The sequence below is a fragment of the Pocillopora verrucosa genome, chromosome 5 (genome assembly GCF_036669915.1).
Source record: "Pocillopora verrucosa isolate sample1 chromosome 5, ASM3666991v2, whole genome shotgun sequence".
NCBI lineage: Eukaryota > Metazoa > Cnidaria > Anthozoa > Scleractinia > Pocilloporidae > Pocillopora > Pocillopora verrucosa.
Window position 1 is genome coordinate 12746526 of NC_089316.1, and position 24328 is coordinate 12770853.

General features: G+C 37.8%; 1 protein-coding gene across 1 annotated transcript; it reads left to right on the forward strand.

Annotated features, from left to right (window-relative positions):
* Positions 1-5485: 5485 nt before the first annotated feature.
* LOC131776740 (polycystin-1-like protein 2) lies at positions 5486-24328 on the forward strand. Its single transcript, XM_066166382.1, has 22 exons — positions 5486-5516; positions 6595-7034; positions 7848-7986; positions 8707-9041; positions 10090-10228; positions 10625-10944; positions 11605-11743; positions 12347-12469; positions 13340-13462; positions 13986-14108; positions 14210-14338; positions 14621-15320; positions 15693-16263; positions 16542-16757; positions 16934-17071; positions 17551-17745; positions 17935-18156; positions 18440-19152; positions 19495-19726; positions 19910-21223; positions 21955-22123; positions 22512-24328. Exons 1-22 carry the CDS (start codon positions 5486-5488, stop codon positions 23996-23998), a joined length of 7998 nt encoding a protein of 2665 aa, XP_066022479.1. The 3' UTR covers positions 23999-24328.

Below are 24328 nucleotides of genomic sequence, written 5' to 3' on the forward strand. Positions count from 1 at the left end.
ATAAAAAGGTTGAAAACGACAAATACCTTCATTTATCCTCAACTGTCGAAGACGAGGCATTCCAATAAGCATGGAAGCTGTGTAAGCTGTTGGTAAATCAGGAATAAAATAACTTTGTAGACGTTCATCATTTCGGGAAATCTGGATTTGAACTTCACCTGTACTGATAGCATATATAATTAAATTGTAGCTTAAAAAGGAGTAAACGTGAGGGAGTCCGTAGACTTCAAATTAAATTTCAGTGGGTAAAACTTCACCGCGAATTTATATTCAATCCAATGGGTTGAAGTATCACTAAGAAATTTTTGTTGTGTGTTTTCCGAAAATTCTCTATCGTCAAGACATATTTTTGCACAAATCTTGTAGAAATACGCAAAACCGTCACGCGTGGCTTTAGTCATCAGGTACCTATGATAATCCACCAGGTGGAGCGTTGCCAGTCACGTTGACATCCTTAGTAGAACTCTCAGTTCCGTAGATTTTAGCAAATATGCTTGCCGATGTCTCCAAACTCCGGTTGTTATGGTCACATCGTATTTGTGTGAGCTGTTCTCGTTGGGTTTTACGAGAACGTATTCGGATGCCGTGGGATAGAAATCGCAGTTGGACCCAACGCTGATTGATTTCAGGACGATTTCTTTTTCCTAGGTGAGCAAATTTGAAAATCGTCTGATACCATCTGTGGTTAGAATCTTATTGAGTCGTATATATCAATATGGCAGTGAAGATGAGAATAAAAAAATATTTTGAAGAACTTGGGACGAAACCCCACAGCTCATTTCATTGCTGCTGATAGCATCTGACAGCTCCCACAGGTCTATGGTGTGATAGCAGCGCTGTTTCTCTCTGAAAAAGAAAAATTGGTCCATCGGAGCGTGACTCGGAAAAGAAATTAAAAGATCATCTCTGAATGCAGAGATGTCTTACTGTATAATTTAGCCAACTTTTCTTTAATTGAAATTGTTTTGGCTTTTCTTGGAAGCGTAGATATTATTGAATGTTTTTTAGGTAATTTATCTTATAAGTAAGGCTTGATGGAATATTTTCAGCAAATAAATTGGCAAATGCAATAAACGACATTTTTTCGTAGTCGGATGTCATTGTAAATGCGAGTGCCTGTACTAATACATTTTATTGTAAAAAGTTTTAGAAAACAACGCAGGTTGTGTTTTTCAGTGACGCCGACGTAGTATACCTTAGGACTCTAAGATGTGCGATCATGTTCATCAACATCCTGTACCGGGCTCTCAGTCAGCCAAAACAATCAAAACGTGTGTGTACCAAGGTTAACTCAAGGAAATCACTAAGCGTCGCTCACCTGCTATTTCACTTGTTTTCCAAGACCAATGGCCCGAAAAAGGCTACTTCAACCGATTAAAAAAAACAAAACTCCACGAGGAGGTGAAGAAAGAGATGTATTGGGAAATTATTCTGTCTCATAACAACAAGAGGTACAAAAATAAAAGATAAATTTCCTGTTACATTCAATCTAAAAAATTATTCGTATCTATTTGACTATATCACCATCAATTTCCCTTCTTCAACCATTGCAAAAACCTGATTAAAAAATTGATTTTTTTTCCTTCACTAGAATCTCAGCGGGGAAATGTTTCCTGTTAGTAAGAAAATTATAATTTAGAGGATTATGTATTGGAAATATGATTACGTAACATGCTTTTGCTCGGTTTGGAATAAAGAAGAGACAAGATGAATGCTCAAAGGCTCTTTCTTACTTTTATCAAAGGTGAGCAGGCTGACTTTTGAATGTTTTCCTTTCATGACTGTTATACTGAGAGATCAACGTATTTTTTAACCTACAGAACAAAAAATCCCTCTCTCGATAGGTTCAAATCTTGATCGTGGTAACTAGTAGAGGTTTAGGGAGTTGAGGTATGTTTTATCTCGTGTAATTTTATACTAAAGGACACTCATATCTGAAAATTTGGTTTTTATTCGAGATTAGGACATTTAATGAACGAATTTTTCTTGCTTGGTATCTATCGCCTTTATTCAAGGGATGTTTTATGTTACAACGAAATTATATCGTTATGTTACAACGAAATTATATCGTAAGTAGGATAAATGTGTTTTACTGGAACAATCATCGTAGAATTGCATACAGGGCTTCCACGCTTCATAAGGCATTACTAAAACGCTGCTGACAAAAGTTTATTATTGCAATCTACCAATAAAGATAAAAGAGCTTTCAAACTTAACTTGTCAAGGCAAAATAATTCAAAGACATCCTCGTGGAGCACGATAAGTTATTATTTAAAAGAAGTTGAAAGTATTGCATTCCAGCTTACGCGAAGTGTATGTCTAAAATCCCAAGCAGGACGGTTTGGACGAGGTGAATTTGCCGAATTTGCAAAGTATTTTCTAACCTTAGATAAACGAATTATCAAAATTAATCTATTATAGTGCGGAAAAAATGTTGCAATTTTTTTATTTCATAGCCTTTTTTTTGTTTGTTTGCTGGTGGATTCTATCCCACGGCATCCGCCCCTGTACCTTTTCACGCGTCCTACGTCCCGCTTATAGGTAACAAAAAAGTCCAAAACTTTCCCTTTTGTAAAAGGAATGATCCTGTTACTTTTAGTGGACAGTGAACGGCGATAAGGTAGGTTAAAGTTGTGATTAATTGAGTATTCAAATTTGCTGAACGTAGAAACCCATTATAACTGCTACAGTAATGCTGTTGCAGTTTCCAATTCGAATATCATTCTTGACAGCTTGATGAGGGCAAAAAGTCATTACCAACTCAACACCCTACCATCATATGGACGTCCAAACGGTAACAGAGGAGATGGATGGTATGCAAAATTAAACGATGACGAAGAGTAGCTTCAAGTCGATCTCGGAAAAGTTACTGAAGTGCGCGCTGTTGCAACCCAAGGAGACATCAATGGCAATAAATGGATGATAGACTTTAAACTATAGCTAGCGCACTCTAAATCCTATGAGGACGGTTGGCCAACTTATATGGGTGCTAACGGCTTGGAAGCGGTAAGATTTGGGTCAAAATGTCCTTTTAAATCCGGAGCATCTAACATTTCACGGTGTTGTATGGTTAGATTCAGCTTTCTAGAGTAACTCACTTATTGCTGTAGGTCAGATGCATCGCATAGAGGTTCATTCTCATTATCTCCTGGAAGGCTTAGTTATCTTCTGATCTAAATTTTTTTTATTAAAATTTCAAATGCCGCCGAAATTGCTGACCTCAGCGCGCGCCATATTTGTTAACAGTTACTCAATCTTATATCGTGATTTCTATATTATCGTCAATTATCATGCACCATTTGAACGAAAACGTGATAATCTATGACAATGGATGAAACTTTAAACAATGGTCGACTATCATCAACTATCATGAGCGTTTATCGGGGCTTAACTCAAAACTATACAGGTACCAATGTCAAACATATCCCACCACCAAACAAATTCAAACATTCGCCGTATTTTAAGGTGATTTCTTGACAGAAAAATTATCAAACATTTTTTCAAAACTTTTCTTAAATTCTCTCTAAATTGAACAATTTGAATTGTAATTTTTTTTTGAAAAATCGCGCTATTCTTAATGAGATCAGCTCAAAACGTTCCTCGAGTAATCAGGCTTCGTAAACGCCTTCAGCTTTATCTTTTTTTCCCTCCGATGAATTTTTTAAAAATTTCTCCACTTTTAAAAGGATGATTTGTACACTGAGATGATGCAATAATAATGTAGTCACCGTGCTGCACTTCAAGAGCAAGGTTTTTACGGACAAGTAGTTATGATGACTTTAAATCGGCTTGATGGAATACCCAACTTATTTCATATTACTAGTGGAGTTTTTCGATAGGTGCTCTCCATTTTCGCAGAATTTCCCACTTGTGTTGCTGAGAATTGCGCACACGCTGGTTCGGTAATCTTGGACTGTATACTTTCTCTTGATTCAGGCTTTATTGGCGACAATTCAGCATTACACGTTCCGTTCTGCGATCTATCTTCTCTATTACAATCTAATCTTAGAGTTACAAAAATGTTACATTTAATAGCTGAGGAAATCCGCACCCAGATGCGTAGTTCCGTGTGGGATTCAAGATTCACTCACGTTCTACAACGATCCGTAGGCAGTTATTTCCTATTAAACATGGCTTTACTTGAAAATCATGCTGCTAAGTTCCTACGCACTTAAACGCCCTGCAAATACCTAATTTCATTCATCACTGCTGGCTGAACTAATTTGATTTTCCTATGCCGCTCCCAATTACATGTTACTTCTAATTATAACGTTGACTCTGTGCTTTAATGGTAACGAAATTACAACTCACACAATAAAATTCATAATAAATCTAGGAAATAAATTTTTGCATGGAAACATTTCACAACATCCATAAAAAATAAACAGAAATTATCAACGTTTCTGTGTGTTAAATTGCAAAGAAAGTAAGGGTGAGACTCGGTCATCAAATAAACAAAGTCTTTTGATTGGTCTAGTGTCCCCGTTTCCTCACTCTTGTATCACACTCTGTGTCCGTCGACCTTTGCCGATTCGTACTCTGCTTCTCGTAAATTTACTTTGGGGAACAACAGTCAAACTGTAGCCACAGTGCACAAAAACACAGTGTGACATAGGCCCTTCTTTAGAGGTTATTGAGGCAGAGGTCCGCCAAAATATTCATTTGTGCACAACAATCGAAATGTGACGATGTGTAACGGCGAAAACTATAATAACCATGTACGAGAAAAAAAAAGGTTAAAAATAAAAGAACATAAGCAAGAATACACCGAGACAGCATTTTATTTCAAGAATTAAAAGCTATATTTAAATAATTCCTTTAAGAAAATAATTGTTTTCGGGAGACTGTGTTAATTGAAAACTATCAATACAAGCTGCTATTGAACCCCAGTTATCGCTATTGTCGGTAGATCCAAATTAACTGCGTATCTAAGAAGGTGTATATATTTATAGTGCTTGAACTTAGCAGCAACAATAATTGTTTAACCGAGAAGCTCCTATTTACAGCTAAAATTTTGCAATATTAACACACATTTCTCTAATTTTCCCGAAAAATACATAATACTCTTTTTATTCTTCAGGAATGATTCATTATTCGAACTTAGGCGTGATATAAAATTTACGCAGTTTCCCTACTTCAATTACGTTACTAATATTTTTAGAACATGCTTTTTCGTGGCCATTGCGAAATTGATTTTCACACTGGTTAATTGATTTTTTTTCTAAAATGCAATCTCAGCGGGGAACGAAACCTGTTGATAAAAAATTAAGATTAGGATAGTTATGTAAACAACATCAACATAACAAAAAAACCTTTGCTCGGTTCGGATGAAATAGCGACAAAATGAAACTTCAAAGGCCTTTAATTTTGCTACAGGTGAGCCTGCCGGTCTTTACATATGTCTTCTTTGTACTTCAGAGATAAAACTATTTTTTAACCTTTAAAAAATATCTATCCTTCCGCCCTATAGGTTCAAGTCTTGATCATGGTAATTAGCAGAGGCTCAGCGAGTGGAGGTAAGTTTTTCTCGTGGGATTTTGTGCCCAAGGAACCTTTGATGTCTCAATGAAGAAAGAAGTTTACAGGGTGTTATCGAGGTTAAGATACCTAGCTAAAATATGTATAAATCTCGCGCAGAGCTTGTTACGCAAGCTCATAAGGCCATAGTTTGTCTGGTATCAAACACCTTTTCAGGAGATATTTTATATAATGAAACTGTAGAATCGTAAGCGTTTGCCGTTTCATCTTGATAACGAACAACAAATACAATTTTATTTAGCCGTGCCACTCTTTTTTACTTAAACGCAAGTATTTCGTCTGCCAATTAATCCATACATCGTCGAGTCTCAGGCACTGGAGTTAGAAATGACTAGAGCGTTAGACTCGACATTTTCCCCTTTTCCTTTAAATTGTTCTAGAAATCACATTATGAATCTTGCAATAACTTTAAAATGGTTCTAAATTTACATTATGAATCTTGTAATAACTTTAAAATGGTTCTAAATTCACATTATGAATCTTGCAATAACTTTGAAATGGTTATGATTTTTGCCGAGAAACACAGAACGTATGACGGTATAGGCATGTTTATCGACCAATGTAAGCGCGAAGCGATATCGAATATTTTTCAAACAAACAAATTTAATTTCTCTATCCTTTACTGCTGTTTTTCTCTTATTCAGCCATTTCTTCTCTTTTCCACCCTATCGAGCGGTTGAGGGTATCATTAGAAATTCTCGACAAAACAGAATATCCTTCGGCCGAAGAATTCTTTTTAAGATGTTCAGCCTAAACCTAAATTGGTGTTAACAACATAAAGTTGTTTTTGTTTTGTCGCGATTTTTTTCCCAATAGGTTTAAGCGGATCAATTGCAAAGAAAACATGAGCGCCAAAATAGGTTACTTTTCCGAGAAAACATCAAGATGTGAAATGGGGAATGGAGATAGCAGCCCACCTGGCCTCTTAATTATTCCGCATCCTATTAACCCACTGGCAAGCATAAAAATAACGTCTTTAAGCGAGAAATGAATTAATGGTTCTAAAATAGATTTCTCACAGTTTTGTATTGTAATTCCTTAATTTTTATAATCTAGTGAATTCTGTGCTTAGACATGTCGTGCATATTACGTTAAGAATAAACAGTGATAAGGAAGGCAAATATTTACTGAAATATGCAAATTTTTGGAATGCAGAGGCCTTTGATAACTGTCTCAGTAATGCTGTTGGAGTTTCCGATTCAAGTATCATCCTTGACAGCTTCCTGAGGGCATCAAGTCATTACCAAAGCCACGGTTACTATACACCACCATCATATGGACGTCTGAACGGTACCAGAGGCGATGGATGGTGCGCCGAAATAAATGATAAAGATCAGTGGCTTCAAGTCGATCTCGGGAAAATTATTGAAGTGTGCGCTGTTGCAACCCAAGGAGACATCAATGGCAATGAATGGGTGATAGACTTTAAATTAGCGTACTCTAAATCCTATGAGAAAGTATGGCCAACTTATAAGGATGCTAACGACTCAGAAGTGGTACGATTTGCGCCAAAATGTTGTGAAATGTGAAAGCGATCTTCGCAGTAATGAATGCTTTCTTAGCAGTAGTCAAAATAACGCCCGAAAGAATAACTGTACGGGATGACCTCTGCGATATCGATGCAGTGCGCTACCGGCTTGTTGTCATACCGTCTTGTGTTAAGGTTGTTACGTCTCTGTGATCTAGATGGCTCCACAGACAGAGCATTTGATCTTTCAACTTGCTCCTTGTCCACGTTTAAGTTCGTCTAAGTCTCCAATTTAGACGGTAAATTACGTCTTCTATCATCGGTCTGTAGGTGACGGATATTGTTTCGTTGTAGGATTCACGAGCGTTGCAGACCTACTTTATTGTCCGGTTTGTGTACTGAAATCATAGGAATTACGTTACCGTTCGTCGTTACACAAGCAGATAAGGGGAGGGGTGTTTCGTCGAAGGAGGTCGTTTTTGTAGTTTTTCTTGGAGTGAGACGGTTTTTCTTTCCTTCTGATGAACTGTCTGGTGTGTTGCTTACTATCACACTGTAGAATTCTGATAGTGGGAACTTTGTGAGATGTCGGTCCCTTTTCTAGTTAGGGCGATAAATGTATTGCCAACATAGCATAATGAAAACTGCATCGTTTGTCAGTGGGTAGTAAAGGTGCGTTCCTCAATGTACTGCTTCTCAATTTCGACATCAACATGGGAAAACGGTGGGTCCATAGTTGTCCCCTGTCACTGTCTGAAATTTTAGTCGCCATCAAGATCTTTTTTGAAGTATAAAGGATCTCCAAAGTATGTTACTTCATCAAATTTTCTCATTTTGTTAGAAATTTCGCAGGGAAGGTGGATCCAACACAATCAATGAACATCCACTGGAAGTTCCAGTTTATGCAAGATACATTCGTTTTCTTCCAGTTACTTGGAAAGGTCATATCTGTCTCAGAGTTGAGGTTTACGGATTCGTTAGTAAGTTTTCTATTTATAAATGAGCTTACAATAACGAAGAGGATGATAGAACCTTTTTTTCGGCCTAGTCACGGTAACAATTAATTACACGTAGAATGTACGGAAACTTTAAAGCAGCTTACATTTACACCCAGAGTTGAAGCGTAAACGATTCAGATATAATTCATATCGTGTGGTGCCACTAGGGTTTGTGTCAAAAGGCTACGATTTATGTTTCTTTTGATAAATGCTTCAAGAAGTGTTTTGAAAACTCAGTTGTTATTTCCGAAGAAACTGAGTGAGAGATGATGGTAAAAAGTCAAATTCAATTAAAACGACTTTTGATGTGGGGTTGCTCTTGAAGTGGAAATTGAACTCATAACTGAGGTCGTCGAGGAAATTTGCTTGCAAATAATTTAGAAACTTTCCTGACTTCTCGGTAAGTTCATCGCTACTTTATTCATTAATTGTATGACTCATTTTTCTCATATAAACCGAATGCACAATCACACCAACTAGAAAGAGCTTTCCGTATTCAATGCTTTTCATATTATTTTTGATTGATTTGGTAAAAACTTAGTGTGCATGATGTCAGTATGATAAAATGACATGGAATAAAATTGTGGAGTGTAAGAATACTTGACAAACGAAAAAATTAGAGCACGCTTTGATTGACTTGAAGAAGCTATTGAGATAAAAACATGATATTTGTGTTTAATACAAAACATTAATGCTACTCAGGGTGTGCAGAAGCTCTAGGGATGGAGAGCAGGGCCATCGCCGACAATCAAATTAGTGCCTCTTCTCAATGGGATCACAATAAAGCTGCTCATAATGGTAGACTTCACTTTAAAAAATCACATGACAAAGCAGGGGCTTGGGTGGCTAACACAAGTGATGAAAACCAGTGGCTCCAGATAGAGCTGCTTAATCCACACGTTAAAATAACAAGGGTTGCAACGCAAGGACGAAACAGCCAATCTTCGTTGAACTGGGTAACCAGCTACGAGCTAACTTACAGCAGCGATGGAATAAAGTTCCACACTTATAGAGAACATGGACATATGGAGGCGAAGGTTTGATAATTATCTTAAGTAATCTTGATCAGTAGTCCATCTGTATAAACCATGCACTTCTCTAATCGATCAATTCGAAATTATAAAATTCAGCGTAAATTAAGAGGAACGAGTGCGTTGCTCCAGGGAATAATCACCGATGTCTGTGAAGTTCATTTCTCACAGCCTCCAAATGTGGGGAATAAAAGGAGTTTACTTAAAATTACAGCAGAAAAATTACACTCACGAATAAGATAATTATATCAAGAATCAGAGTAGAGAATTTTAACTGGCTTGAATCTCCATGATTTAAATCCGTGGATAGTCTAACATTAAAAGAGACGTTTAGGGCTTGTTTTATACCTATTTTTCATCGTATCACGAAAGAAATGACGTGACTTGATTCGGAATCTCGCTCTTAGCACACTTTTATCTTAACTGTCGTTCGGAATAGAGTCTAAAGAATCTCCAAAAAGTGTTAACTCTCAATTTCATTGGAGAATTAAGTCTATAATTTCGTAGAAAAGGTTGTGGTTATTCATCGTGGTGAATAGCACTAAAAGCTAAGTTTTCGTTTATCTCACGACGTAGTCACGTGTAATGTAGATCGCAACGTTTTGACTGCATACTGCTAATCTTCTTCAGGCGAGGAAGACTAGCAGGATGCAGTCGAAACGTCGCGATCTACATCACACGTGACTACATCGTGAGACAAACCGGCGAAAAATTTAGCTTTTATTTTTAAGTCTTTAATGTTCTATGGACATTTTCGTTTTTCAAAGACGGAAAGGAGTTTTTAAACTCCTTCACTTCATCACTTAAAAGTAATGATGACAAAAAACGTGTCGTTAAATTTAAGAAATAAGTCATGTTCTTTGATAAAGGCTAACATCAAACAACTGTCAAATTTCATGCCGCACGGATAGCGTCACTAACGGCTTTTTGCGGACTTTTTTAGAACGGTAGATTTGAATTTGGCTTAGATAGTTGAGACAACTCAAGGTCGACGAGTACGCTGTATGCAACATAGGCAGTAAGTTTACTGCCTACTTACTGTTTTTCATTCCAGAATTTCTCTGGAAACACAGACAGAGACACTGTCGTGTACCATGACCTCTTTCCACCAATTAGAGCCAGATACATCCGTTTCCGGCCGACAGCTTGGTATAATTGGATAACAATGCGAGTAGAGCTGTACGGCTGTTTAGGTAAGGATAAATTTGACTCGCGTTGATTGACGGGTAATTCGCAATTCACTTATCTTGCGATCTTCTTAATTGTGAAAGTTATTGTGTTTAATCATTCCATTTCTTAAACATTGAGGCGTAAGAGCACCAAACCTCGTTTTCCAATTTACACCCAATACATATGCCTCAGTTAGTCTTAATTTCATTTTATCGGTTTTTTCTAAATTTCTTTAATAATGACTCCAATAATATAATTTTTCCCTTACGTTTAAAAGTTGATTAACATACCCTGCTGGAATATGCTCTACCATTAAGACTTACTTCTTTTTGTCCCCTTATAACTCAGTTTTGGTAAGGAAGGCAGTTAAATATACACTCTCAATAAAAACTTTGTGTTTATTATCTGAAAATTTAAAGAATGTCAAGACGCTTTTGGTATGGAAAACGGTGCCATTTCTGACGGACAAATCACTGCCTCTTCAGAACTGAAAGCAGCTTATGCGGCGAATAAGGCCAGACTAAAAGCTACAGAGGGAACTTGGTTGCCTCTCACGAATGATGCCGAACAATGGCTTCAGATTGATTTGCTTGAAAACGATATCATCGTAACGAGAATTGCCACACAAGGACTGAATAACCCTGACATGACCAAATGGGTTACTAGCTACAATCTACAATATAGTAACGATGAAAGTAACTTCCATTATTACATAGAACATGGGGAGACAGTAAAAAAGGTATATTAGAGTACTACAGGGTAAGTTAGTATAACCATCTGAGTTGACAACGTAAATTGGCCGCCGTAAAGAGTTTCAAACCCGAAGTTTCGAGCGTTAGCCCTTCGTCAGAGCAAAAGACTTCCACTCGCTTCGCTGTGACGAAATGACCCTGTTACCTTCCCACCGACTCAGCACCACAGTTTCCTTATATTTTTTTTCCATAAAAGAAACTAGTATTGTAAAACAAACTTGTAAATTGCATGATGCATACCATGAATTTCATTTCTTTTTCCTTTTATTGTTTCAATTCATGCATAGTTATAGAAAATCTGTACAAAACATTCTGAAGTATTCTTAAAAAACCTTTGAAGTGGCTGGGGGGGCGCGGCCAATTGGAAATATCATCGGAAGAAGGAAAATTCTTTTCTTTTTGGTACAAAATCTCCACCTCTCCAGACGAACATCTTGCATGAAAATTTTATACTTTTACCACCTCGACGACTTTACTTTTGAATCTGCCGTCCCACGCTGACCTAGAACTGCCATATCCTCTTTAGTTGCTTTTTACTTTAAATTCTAACTTACAATTTTCAAAAAGTCAGTGAGATTTAATTATAGTAACTTTCTCGATCGAAGAAATCAGCAAATTCTTTTCCTTTTTTTTATATATACATCAAGGCTTTTGATGGAAATAATAACAGGTTTTCAACAGTTTCCCACGACTTAAATCCCTCCATCGTGGGACGCTACGTCCGATTTCGTCCAGTTGACTGGAACGGGGGAATTGGCATGAGGGTTGAGCTGTTCGGTTGTTCAGGTAATTTTAACAGTTGGACATACGCATTCATGTCAAGTCGTCACTAAGCCCCATCTCGTATGAAACACACCCAAAAATGACGTAGAAGCCCCATGTGCAGTTGTAATCTCCCATTCCCCGATGGAAACTGTCTTTGCACATTCTTAGGCAGGATGATAAGTTCAAGAAATAGATTCATGGGTTCTCCTTCCCGCGGGCCAAAGCATCATCAGCTCCGACTAAGTAACAACTATCATCCAACAACATGCTGGGGAAAGCGAAATAGCTCAGATTGTGCTAGCCACTTGGTGAAAGGTCACATCGCGTACGCTTTTCTACCTTTACAGAAAATTTTGCTCGAAACAAAAGGAGCCTTATACCGAGTAGAAAAACATATGTGATACAATCAATGCGCGAATTTGTCTAAAAGCTTACTAGTCCTGTTAGGAAACACACGCATACACACACTGAAACCTAGGAAGAATTACGGTCTCTATACTTTCTTGGACGGAAATATAGTAGGACGTACGACTCGGCAGACTGATAATAAAAGTAATAAAATAAGATGGGATAGGCAGAGCAGACGCACACAGGTACTTACATCATCTAATATGATTTTTGCAGATTTGGATGAATGTCAAGAGCAGAATCACAATTGTGACGGCATGGCGCATTGTAGCAATACTGTGGGCTCATTCAATTGCACTTGTCTTCAAGGATTTACAGGAGATGGTGTCAGTTGTTTTGGTATGATGTATGAATGAGTCCACGTGCTCAAATATTTCTCAGCTGAAACCGGAAATACCCGGTTATATAAACAAATGATTTTCTGCAATCTTCAAACTGAGTGTAAAATTCAAGTCAGGATTGCATCATTTTGTTCTTTAGGATGCGTAAACGTCTTTTTCCTACTTGCCAAAGAGCTGTGGACGAGGAAATTTTGTCCCAAAATAAAATAAAAGAACACTATTTGAAAGATCATCAAATCAATATCATCAAATCAATATCTTCTAATAGCTGGCAGATATTTTCAGTTTTCATCGTGCTCGCTCTCGAAAACTGGTACCCTTCTCTGAATAGACGATGTCCACAGTCAAATATTTGGTAATTTTTTATATGTATTAGTCTTAACAGATGCAATGCAGCTCAGCCCGATCTTATCCCTACTTGTGCGCCCATATTTCCTGTGACATCAATGCACACCTTGGTATCGTACACATTTTCTCAAATAAAGTTAATTATCGATCACTTTGAGTCACGATAACCTTTTACAACTTGCAGAACAACGTTTAACTCTGGATTTGAATAGGGTATGCTAAACAATTTTTTCCAACTCCGACGAGATCGTTCCGTCAATAATTATTTCTTCTCGTGCAGAAAGATATTGCGTGCCAGTAAAAAAAGGGTACATATGCCTCAACAAGTACGCGCATTAAAGATTTGGATGTCTGGTAATGTTTTCTATATGATTCTTGCCTCCTCGTTTCAAAATAAACTCAATATTTTCTTTAAGGTTACAAAGAAGGCCATTTTTCCAAATTGGACCACAAAAACCACTTGTTTCACTTCATCTAATGCAAGCTATTATTTACTTCATAATGACCTCTAAATCCATAGATATAAACGAGTGTAAGGAAAGACTGGATGACTGCGCTGCTGAGGCAAGGTGCTCAAATAGATATGGCTCATTCGAATGTATATGTTTACCTGGATACTATGGAGATGGACGATTTTGCAATGGTACGTATAACAAGCTCAAATCTTTGCGACCTCTACCGCTGACATTCTGAATGAATTGTTCGCTGAACGTTTTTGTAAACTTCGACATTACGTCAATGAAACTGTTAAAAACAGACCTTAGATACTCATGTGACTGGAAATGTTGATAAGAATCAAAAGAATAGCAATGGTTAAAAGACAACAATGATAATGGTGACAATGATAACAATACTATTGACAGAATACCTGTGCTTACAATATGGACATTTCCAAAATGTGATCTTTCAGCTTTTATATCTGTGAACCAGATCTACTTTATGACATTCTTTAGGCAAATTTAAGAATCATTTCATAACCATCACTGTCAGTCTAACACCTCGACAGTAGTAACCAAATATCATCCATTATTTTTTTGGATATAGGCCATAAGAAATAATGAAGTTTTTTTTCTTTGTTTGGTTGTTCGTTTGTTCGTTTGTTTTGGTGGGGAGGGGTTAGGTTTGATAGCTTTATAGTCTTAAATACTTATTTTTTTTCCGTATAGATATTAACGAATGCACCACAAATGCGCACAACTGCGACCCATGGGCAGTCTGTAATAACACAATCGGATCTTTTAGTTGCACATGCTTCAAAGGATATGAAGGAAATGGTACAAGTTGTGTTGGTAGGAAATATTTGCAAGATCAATTCTTTCTTGTTGTCTTTTGTTTACTGAGGCACTTATCCTTGTCACAAGACTTAAAACACATTTATGGAATTATGTAGATGTCGATGAATGTGCAACCTCAACTCATAACTGTCATGGAGTTGCTCACTGCTTTAACAGTCCGGGATCCTTCAGCTGTGAGTGCCACAAAGACTACATTGGAGATGGAATAGCATGTGAGCCGAACGGTAAGATTCAATTCATATTGCAATGAAAGGGAACCGGGCTGAAAATTAATCAGTTCGTTAAGTTCTATACATTTCTATAATCGAGCAAGGTACTGTGAGAAAAACTATCATATTTATTTCAAGGTTAGATAAAAAGTGAACCAAGCCTTCGAATACTTTATAACAGAACCCCGGTGTGAAACACCAGAAGATAATTCAGTTTGTTGTTGATAGCATGTTACAGAAAGCTTGTTTCTTTGAGGTTGAAAGCTTCATGCAGATGTTTTTCCGATATATTCTTAGGAGATTTCTTGGTGACCATCAGAAATATTTCAAAAGACAAGTACCATGCCACACTTGTAAATCGTTCTGTCAAAAGCGTCCAGGAAGCCGTGATACAGGGTCTAAATGAAGATTTGACTTTACTGAAAAGCACTTTCGAATGGAGCGTTGTTAGTGAAATGGAACTAGCTGCTTCCGAGTCAGCATTAGGAACTATAGTAAGTCAGGGAACAACGGAGTGGACAATAAACAAACGATCCATACCAGCAGGTATTTATCAAGTCAAATTCAATGCTACAATTACAGTTGGAGATCAAGAATCCCCACGGATGCTGAATGCTTTTGATTATGGCTTCATTGAGGTTATTGTAGCTCCAGTGCGAGCAATCATTGATGGGGGGAGCAGTATTCGATGGGGATCCAAAAATATTGTGACTGTGGATGGTTCCTTAAGTTACGATGCTGATATTGGTCCTGGAGAACATACTGGGCTCAATTTCACGTGGACCTGTCGGAATGACACTAATGTGAACAACACTTGTTTCGGTTCCTTTCATGGTGAAGGAAACGTAAGCTCCACAATAATAAGAATTGATCCTAGTGGACTTGAAATCAATAAGACGTACTCCCTTCGACTTACGGTTTCCAAGGATATGAGAAGTTCGTTTGCTGAAATGTCCTTTGCCATAACTGCTGGAGAGGTACCTCAGGTTACTCTCAGGTAATAATTTTAAATTATGACAGACCAGTGTTCACAGGCCGATTCTAAATAACTTGGGAAAAAATTAAGAGCTTCATTGGGTATTTTAAGGTTTGGCCAACGTGCTGCGGAGCTATTGAAGACCTGCTCCACTAGTGACGGGCAGGTACTGATTTCAAAGAGTCATATCGCCATGCAACTGAAACACATTTTTCAAGTGCGTGGGCATATTTGAATTCAACCATTTACGTAAAGTCAGTAAAGTGCCATTGAGGCTGCAACTGTTTTGATAGTTCTCCTCATTGATTTTTGCTTTTTTTATGTTTATGTATGTTCTTTTTTGTTGTTGTTTTTGTTTTGGCTTGTTTACAGTTCATTTTCTTTTTTTCTTAGATGCTTTGTGGATTGCGGCGCAATAGTGTCTGCGTCAAACAAGCTCCGGGTGACATCAGAGTGTCTTAACTCCCCTTGTAATGGATCCACTTATGAATGGCGCTTATCCAAATTAAATGGTTCAAAATGGGTAAACATATCTATTTTACCCAATATGACTTCAACTGCTGTTAATGCTACTAATATGATCATCAAGAAGAATTCATTGCAATCTAAATCAAAATACAATCTAACATTATTTGTAAAATCTTTGGATGGGACATACGGGTTTTCTATGCTCCTCTTCGAAACTGCAGGGGAGCCGCACAGTGGTTACTGCGCGCCGTCAATCTCTGAAGGCGTTTCACTGGAGACTGAGTTTACTTTCAAGTGCTTCGATTGGCAGGATGCGAGCTTACCGCTCACCTATGAATTCGCCCATGGAGAGGAGCCTATATCTTATGGCACATCAACCTCGTCTGTATCGACAGTGTTACCGACTGGATTACCAGACAAAGATTTCTTGCTAGAAGTCGCTATTGTTATCAGAAATGCAGTTGGGGTAGCTGTTGAACAGAAATTATTTGTCAAGGTGCAGTGATTGATATTACAAAGCAAGAAAAATTTGGAACTCAACCAAAGATTTTCATGTTTTAAAATTTTGATTTATAGAAACATTATGTTTTATGTTTTTTCTGTACTTACTAACTTCTGGAGTTTTTCCAGCTTAAAATCCTCCAATATTACGGCATTGTTGCTAGAATCCATTTAATATCTGTAATATTGATTAAAACGCCCAAGACCTCTTACCCCCCGATCCAAATTTTCGATTTCCTCACAAAAGCCTAAAACAAACCTTTTTCTCCGCAGGTAAAGCCATCATCGAGCCTCGATCCATGTGTTTCGTCACCCGAGCAAGTTGCAAACAAGTTAAAAAGTTTTGTAGTCATGGAAGGTAATAAGCTTGATGGATTTCTCAACAAAGGTAAAATTAGCCAAGCTGTTCAACTTGGTTTATCTGTCATCAAGTCTGCAAATGAAAAAAGCGAATGTGGAATAGATCTGGACCCTCAAGACAAAGCTTTGGTACGTTAAAAGAACTGTTTAAATGTAATCAGCGAGACTTAAACATTTCTCTTACTAGTAATTTCGTTTTCATTATCTGTACATGTATTACTACACAAATTTATGGCGATTTCTATTTATCTTGAGTGGTATAGGTAAGCGTTGAATATGTTTGACGCACTTCTTTTTGTTTGTAGATCTTCAACGCATTAATTACGAAGTTTACAGCAATAACACCGGAGAATCTTGAAATGTCTCGCCTGGTTATGTCAGTGGTGAGCTTAGCTATGGAAGCTAAGGTTGACGTCAACGATAACAGCAACAATGACAACCTGGTGCGCCCTATAAACATATTGAATTTTTCCTTTTTTCTATACTTTTTGATGTAAACATATACGATAAATCAATTTTGGTTCATACATGGTAATGGGAAACGAACTGATCTCTGTTGCAAGTCCATTAAAATGATATTGTATGAATATTGGAAGGTTACAGCTTTAAAATTTTAAGGAATGACGGAGTTTAAGCTGGTACCCCCCTAATTGGACTGCAAACTGAGCAATGCTCGGTGCCATTGAATAAAAGAGGCTCTTTCTTGCCCCTAAAGGATTCTGATTACAAATAAATGAATAATTTTGACTTGAAAGTAATAACAAAACAAGTAACGAAGTTAAACTCACTGGTAAACGTAATGAAGAGACTTGCGTTTGAGTTTGCGTTTTTTTTTCGAGCATTGTGGTCTGTTTTTTTCCAATTGATATTCCAAAGAGTAAGGTGATTTGTTGATATTATACTAATTTTTTTCTTTTATCAGGAGTTGACGATACAATTGACAGACAGTACTTCAAATATGATGATCTCTACCGTTAACGATCCAGAGGAGCCTTTTACACCAACGTTGGAACTTGTAGCTACAAGTGTTACAGACTGTCTTGCAAATGTTCTGAAGTCTGCTGCAGGCTCGAGTCAAGATAGAGCAGATTTGGCTGCTACCACGCCATCTCGAGAGGTACGCATCGCAAACACAGCTTCCAAAATAAAAATGTACTCTCCTACTTATTACCTTGCTGGAATTAGTTTTTTGACAACAATTTTTGATGACTCGTTTTATGGGGCTACGAAGGAAAATTAAGAGTCTAAGGAAATCTAACAGTCACTATACAAACACGTTATGACTTACATCTTTCTCTCCTTCCAGTTTGTAAAGAAGGCCTCCGAAAAACTGAGCAGCATGAGTGATGCATTTTTTGGCCGTTTGGTGCTATCAGAAGATCTGGTCCTAAAAACTCCGAACTTGGTTATATCGCTGAAAAAGGTCACGGCCAATGATGCCAAAGGACTCAGCATGGGAGATGGACCAAGTAAATTCAAGCTCCCGAGCAACCTTGGAAATATAGGTGATGGGGAGATAAATGCAAAGGTATGATGCCATTCTTATCTTAATTTTCATCTTTTAAAGAATATGACAAAGGACATTAATAATCGCTGATAATGACGTTTGGTTGTCGTTTAAGACATTCAACTGCTTGCACTTTACCTGAGAGTAACCTGTCGTAAAGCTTATCATCGTGTAGTCTGAGTGTTTGAATGTATAGATTCCCAGTAATAGCAACCGACGTCTCAACGACCATAGTTGAAGTCATCACAAGAGTCAGTTTTCAGAGTTGGAGAGTTAGACTCTAATAGACTCTGTTCTATTTCAGATGCAAGCTGTTGATTTTAATCCTTTTACATGGGACAATAGCAGCAAGAAAATAAAATCAAGCGTGACGAGTCTCGAGCTTAAGAGTAACAATGCAGAAAAGCTTAATGTGTCAAATCTTGATAATGACATCGAGATCGTAATTCCGATTTCTAATCCACCAAAGAACTCCAGCAACACAACACAACATTATTTCCTCAAGCCTGACCGCATATCATTCCGAAGTTATTATGCAAACCTGGCCGACGTCCCTGTCTCTTTAAGATTGGGTTTGGCCATAACAGGAGCGCAAATTGAAATGCGGATTAAATTTGGACAACGACCAACGATGGTGGACTTTGACCACAATTTTAGTTTTGCGTTTAAGTCTAAATGTGACAACCGAACAGTTTTTAATACAACCTGCTTTACCAAAGATGGGTCTGTTAAAGTGACGCCTCCTAAGCCAGGTTTTCTCTACGTGGGCTTGTTGGTCAAAGGCTCTAAGAATGAAAGTCAACATTTTAGGCAAAGAAGATCATGTTTCAATCATCGTCGCGAAAGACGGTCATGTGTCGGCGTTAAAGATCCGCCACCAAAAGGAGTCCTTAAAACTATGGTTCCACAATATGATCCAAATACAGACGTTAACTACACTTTAATCATCAGCCAGTCAAGCTGTTTGTATTGGTCAGAGGAAAAAGAAAAGTGGACTGCGGAAGGTTGCAAGGTAAAGTAAATAATGCAAATTTTTCAACTTCTGATAAACCTATTGGGTGAAGTCCTTCGTGTCTCATTTTTGTCCACAATGAGGAAACCTATTAGCTCAGTATTAAAAGTATATCAATTGGAAACAAGTTTTTGATTCCTAAATTTCGGGATTCTGTAGTCGAGGAGAAGATACTCCTCGAAAGGTACGGCTTTTAGAGATTATGTCAAAACTTAGCCATATCCGATATCAGTTCCTTTTCTTGCGGACTGAGTTAAGATTGGTAACTTAAGGGGAAATCGATTTACCAAAACTCTTTTCGTTGAATTTAGATGATATATTTCGGGACATTTATATCCACAGGTCAGCCATGATTCAAACACCACGCATCTGGTATGCCTGTGCAATCATTTGACATCTTTTGGTGGAAACTTCATCCAAGCACCGAATCCAATTGACTTCGACAAAGTTTTTACCGAGTTTTTAAACCTTGCTGAAAGTGGCAATATTTCAGTACTTGTGACAATTGCTTGTTGTTTCCTTCTGTACTTCGTCGTGTTGATCTTTGCAAGGAGGGCCGACAAGGGAGATGAAGACAAAGTATGGTTATGGCTGCTACTACATCTAATTCAATATTTTTATTCCCAAATAGATTTATTTTTTTTCTTTTTTAAGGTACTATTGAAATATGAATAAAACCTGCTGCGTTCTTACCAGTAGATGCCAACCTTCAGGTGAGTATTTCGGATTATTTTTAACACTAGAATGTATCCTTCTTTTCAGATTTGCCCTCCTAAATTGATATCAGTTGTTGAGGGAGGAACATATTACTACGATATGGTTATAAGCACTGGTGTTTGGAAACACTCAGCAACAACAGCCAACATAACCATCAGTATCAAGGGCGACAATAACGAGCAGAGTCAAATTCCTTTGCGAGAGAAAGGGGACACGAGCCAGTTTTTCGGACGAGGGAGTATCAATGGCTTTGTTCTGGTGATGGCTGAAACCATTGGCACATTAAAAGAAATTACTTTGGAACACGATAATTTGGGTGATAACCCGTCTTGGTTTGCGGAGACTGTGGTTATCAAAGACCGGCAGACGGAAGAAAAGTGGGTGTTCCCCATTAATAGATGGCTTGCGTTGGAGAAAGACGACGGTCAAATAGAGGTTACTGTGGACAGCGCTACTTACTCTGCCTTCTCGGCGCAGATTCGTTCGCGCTTTGCTCGAAAAATTGCCGACAGTCATCTGTGGATGTCAGTGTTTGGAAAAGCATGTAGCAGCACCTTCACACGTGTGCAAAGAGCTTCATGTTGTCTTTCAGTTTTGTTTAGTGCAATGATAGCTAATGCCATGTTCTATAATATTGGTGGTAAATCCGATGGTGCTATACAGGTTGGGCCATTTAAGTTTTCTTGGAGACAGATAGTCATCGGAATACAAAGTGGCATTATCATTGCACCTATAAACATAATAATTGCCTTCCTGTTTAAGTCCAGCAGACCAAGGAAGAAAAGGAGTGAAAAACACGAAGTGACAGACGAGGCCCAGCGACTTTTGGATGAAATAACGGACACTGGTTGTATGCTACCTCACTTCTTTGTCTACGTGGGCTGGTTTCTCTGCTTCTGTGCAACTATTGCAGCAGCAACGTTTACGCTGTTTTACAGTCTAATGTGGGGAAAGGAAACCTCTGAGCAGTGGCTTGCTTCCATCTTGATTTCCAATGGACAAGATATTTTCGTTATGCAACCCACGAAGGTTATGATAGCAGTCATAGTTATCTCCTTTCTCCTGATCAGAAAGAATAAAAATCAATGTGAAGAAGAAAAAGAGGAAATTGCAATCGATCCACTTGCAATTGAAATAGACTTTGTAAATGATGATCCCAAACAGCGATTTAAGAAATATCAGCGGGAAAAGATGAGGGAGAGATCAAAAAAAGAAGCTCAGTTAACAAGCATGACAAGAGACATTATCCTTCATCTGATATTTATGTTTCTTCTGGCTATCGTTTCTTATGGAAACAAGAATGGAAATCGTTTCCTGATGACAAATGAGATGAGAAATCGGTTCACTAAATTCAATGTGGTAAGATTATCGTTTTAGCCAAAACGCTCTCTCAAGTTTATAGTTAGAAGGCATTTTTGTCGTTATTGCCCTTTGCAAGACAACCCTAAAACCGTTAAAGAATTGAAATGATCTTTGAAAGAAAAATTAGAACTAAGGTTAACCCTTTAATTCCCAGATCAAATTTGTAATTCTCCTTACTGTCAACCATGCTATTCTTATAATGTTAGTTCTTAGTTAAAGTTAGTTAGTTAGAGAATTTAGTCTTGGATCAACTAATTATCCTCAAATTGATATTTTTTCTTATTCTCATCCCTTATCTGGTTGGTATTGCGTTGATACTGTAAGGAGAAATTCTGTGTTGGTCACTCGTAGGAGTTAAAGGGTTAAAGCATTGATCCCTGCTGGTAAACTGCAGTAAGAAAAATCGCAGAAAAGAGGCTTGTAAATGCTCAGGCTTTGACAGGATTCAAATCTGTGCCTTCCACATCCCAACTGACCTACGAGGCCATATGTTGGAAAAAGGCCAAATATAGTTAGTTTTTCACTCCCGGTGAGGAATCTGAACACTTTAGATTTAAAATTACATTTCAATTTAAAAAAACCAATTATTTCAATCAAATGCAAGAACGAATATTAGGATCTGCCCTTTCTTTGGTTAAACGATTGTGTTTATTTGTTATTTTGATAATTATATCAACCTCATCAAATAACAATGTCAACAGCTCTTAGAGTCATATTTTTTATTGTAGGTATCTGATGCACAAAGATTTGAAGCGTGGTTAAGGAACGAATTCCTATCAAACATTTATAATCAGGTGTGGTATAACGGACTTGAAGAGAAAAACGACGTGTATATCGAGAACAAAATGTCAATACTGGTAGGAATGCCTTGGTTGCGACAGCTCAGAATTAAAAAAGGTATACACCAATGAGATTGATCTATTTACTTTTTTTAATGCACAAAATATATTTCCAAGAAGGCTCTTCTTGCAAAGTGCATAGAACAGTGAAACTCATAAATTATAGGAAATATATAGAGAGCCCTATTTTGAAATAATGTGGCATACTCACTTCTACTAAGCGTGTTTGCTTCTTATTAAAGTCAGTTTTCACCTTTGATGACCACAATGTTGCTCACTTCCTGGTGTGTAACATTACACCGCACCTTAGAAATTACTGGATTTTTAGACAGGAAATTGATTTTAAGATATAAATCTTAAAGAATCAGTTGTTTATTTTCTCTGTTCATATCGTCATTACCAGAAGCTTAAGGTTCTAAATTTCTTTCACTGCATTTTCCTTCAAGGTTTTTGCAAGTCCCCCCCTAAAATCATCTCAACTTGCTACTACGACTATTCCTCAGACAGTGAGGACACTACTCCCTTAAGTCTTCCCGGCTGGAAGCCTCTTCCCTTCAACACATCATGGCCAAATGCTTTAGAAATGTGCCCGAAACCTTGGCGATACCAATCAGCAGCAGAACTCCGCAACCATCCTATCCAGGCGGCATACAATTCATATGAAGGTGGTGGTTATGCAGCTGTCATGGGATATGACGAAGCCACTGCCCAAGGCGTCCTCGACGAAACTATTGGCCACGGTTGGCTTGATCGCCAGACTCGAGTTGTTATTCTAGAGTTTGCTGTTTTCAATGTCAATACAAACTTGATTAGCGTTGCCACATTGTTTTACGAGGCCATAGCTACTGGTGCAGCCTACACTACAAAGAGAATTGAAACAGTCGAGTTGTACAGCACTGAGTCAGGAGCTCTGATGTTTTTCTTAATTGGCCAGTTTCTGTTCATGGCAATGGTCCTCTTTTACCTCATGGTTATGTTAGTTCACCTTTATCGACAACGCGTCAGGTTCTTCAAGTCTGTTTGGAACATAGTGGATTTCTTCTTGATAATTTTCTCTGTAGCATCTGTAGCATTCTACATGATCAGAGCCAAAAGCGTTTTGAACACTATCAAATCTATTCAAGCCAATCCATATGAAGTTATGCATTTCCACGCAGCCTTAGATTGGCTTAACCTTGAAAATGCGTCTATTGCTGTTGCTGTTTTCATGGTGACAGTCAAGCTTCTGAATCTAATTCGTTTTAACCCACACGTAATATACTTGTTTTCATCTTTTCGGCAGTCTGTAGGCTATCAACTCTCGTATGTGTTCTTCTTTCTGATCGTGTTTAATGCATTTGTCATAGCAGGTATGCAGTTATTTGGTGGTATAGTCCTTGAGTATTCTAGTTACCTTAATGCCGTAATGTCACAATTCGAATTCCTGTTGGGAAAAGCGGTTCCGTTACAAGCTCTGCGGAGTGACAAACCTTTTATTGGTCCTACGTTTGCATTTTTGTTCTGTCTATCCACTACTATTTTTCTAATGAATATGTTAGTTTCTGTACTCAATGAGTCCTATGGTGACGCCAAAGAAAACGCCGAGGAAAGTGCAGAAGAGCTTGAAATGGCGCGCTTCATTGAAGAACGTGTAAAGGAAATGTTTCACGAAGGGAGCAGTCGGACGGAATTTAGGTTATTTTGTGATGAGACAACTTTTGTTAATATGTGCCTTTCTGAAGTAGAGCCCTTCTGTTTGAATTCTGAAACTATTATCCAAAGCACAGAGCTACGAATGGAAAACGTGGAGAAAAGACTGTCTGCTCTCACTAAACGAACAGAAAGCATGGAAGTTGATCTCTTACAGGAGGAAAATGACCTTATGAACCTCCTGCACACAATGGTAAATTCTTTTGAATACGTTTCAGACAGACAATCAGAGGTTGATCCCTGAATTAGAAACGATTTCTGGTGAAATGATAACGTTGAAATGGCACTGTGTCTTAATATTATTGTCAATATCAGTAAACAAAAGACGCTAAGCAGATCATTTTACCTCGACACTGTTCACATGAAATCCATCAAGAGCGTTCTAACATTTTTTCTTAGTCAATTGACTGTCAAATCCAACATAACTTGAAAATAGACGGAACCGCATTGGCAGTAAATTACAAAATCGACTGGTACATGACGTCTTAAGGTCATCTTGATAATGTAACAGAAGACACTAAAGTCACTAAATATAGTGTTAACGTTGGTCCTCCAATAGATGGGAGATAATTTT